Raw genomic sequence first — 1,243 nt, 5'->3', positions numbered from 1 at the left:
AGGACGCTGGTGTTGTGCGTGCTTTTGTTCCCAGCTGGGCCGGTACCGTTCCACTGGATCCTGTACAGGTAGTGCTGAGAGGCCGTGCCATCCGGCTCCGTCCAGCCCAGGGTGATGGAGCTGTTGGTTTGCTCCTTCACGCTCAGGTTTCTGACGGGCTCGAGGACTGAGATTCGGGAAGGAGAGCCCAGTGTGAGCCGGGAGCAGCACTGCCCCTTCCACTAGCCCCAGCTCTTTCCCTGAGTCCAGGAAGGACCACATCCATCAACACCAGTCATGGATCACCCTGCCCTCCCTGAGACCACGCCCCCTACCAGAGCTCAGGGGGATTCTGTGTACCCTCCCCTCCGTGTAAGGGATACACTCAGCAGGGGTCACTCACCAACCTCCAAGGACCCTGTCCAGCTGCACAAGCCCTGGGGAGAACCCAGAGGGAAGAGTCAGATTCAGAGCCTCATCTCCCTGACCCAGGGGAGACTGTGGTGTGGGAGAGCCCAGTCAGTGACTCTCCCGTGCTCTGTCCTCACCCTGAGCATCTCTGCCCCTGAGGGAGACGGGGGACACAGGGAGTTGTCTCCACCCCAGACTCGGCTCTAACAAAGGTCACCCCAATGGCCCTCTGTCTTTTCTGGGTGCGGTTGTGTTGGAGTCAGAAAGAGGAGTGTGGCAGGGGCGGGGCTCGGGGAAGCCAGGAGCTGGGGTCAGCTCTACCCATAAGGTCAGACAGACATATACCCAATGGTTACACTTCCTGAAAAATACCACCTTGGAAGACTCCAGGCAGGAGAGCATTCAACAGGGTGGGAAATGGAGAAGATACAGAGGTTGGGAGCCAGGAGCCAGACACCTGGTCTGAGGGAGGAGGGGCTGGGGGCCTAGACTACAGGGTCTGAGGGAGGAGGGGGCTGGGGGTCTGGACTCCTGGGTCTGAGGGAAGAGAGGGCTGGGGGGTCTGGACTCCTGGGTCTGAGGGAGGAGGGGCTGGGGGTCTGGACTCCTAGGTCTGAGGGAAGAGAGGGCTGGGGGGTCTGGACTCCTGGGTCTTAGGGAGGAGGGGCTGGGGGTCTGGACTCCTGGGTCTGAGGGAGGAGGGACTGAGGGCCTAGACTACAGGGTCTGAGGGAAGAGGGAACTAGGGGATCTGGACTCCTGGGTCTGAGGGAGGATGGGCTGGGGGTCTGGACTCCTGGGTCTGAGGGAGGAGAGGGAAGGGGGGTCTGGACTCCTGGGTCTGAGGGAGGAG

At 61.4% G+C, this 1,243-nt stretch overlaps 1 protein-coding gene across 1 annotated transcript in view; it reads right to left on the bottom strand.

Annotated features, from left to right (window-relative positions):
* The window catches only part of LOC116863717 (receptor-type tyrosine-protein phosphatase H-like), a gene marked incomplete at both ends in the record, with an annotated part of 1,264 nt that extends 1,098 nt beyond the window's left edge, over positions 1–166 (bottom strand). The window contains one exon of the mRNA XM_032851087.1: positions 47–166. Within this exon, the coding sequence (XP_032706978.1) occupies positions 47–166 (120 nt within the window). The remainder of the gene's footprint in view (positions 1–46) is intronic.
* Positions 167–1,243: the final 1,077 nt, after the last annotated feature.

The sequence above is a fragment of the Lontra canadensis genome, unplaced genomic scaffold (assembly GCF_010015895.1).
Source record: "Lontra canadensis isolate GAN:19392208 unplaced genomic scaffold, GSC_riverotter_1.0 scaffold2505, whole genome shotgun sequence".
In the NCBI taxonomy this organism is placed as follows: Eukaryota; Metazoa; Chordata; class Mammalia; order Carnivora; family Mustelidae; genus Lontra; species Lontra canadensis.
Note: the sequence above shows the minus strand (reverse complement) of the source record. Positions and strands in the feature narration are given on the sequence as shown.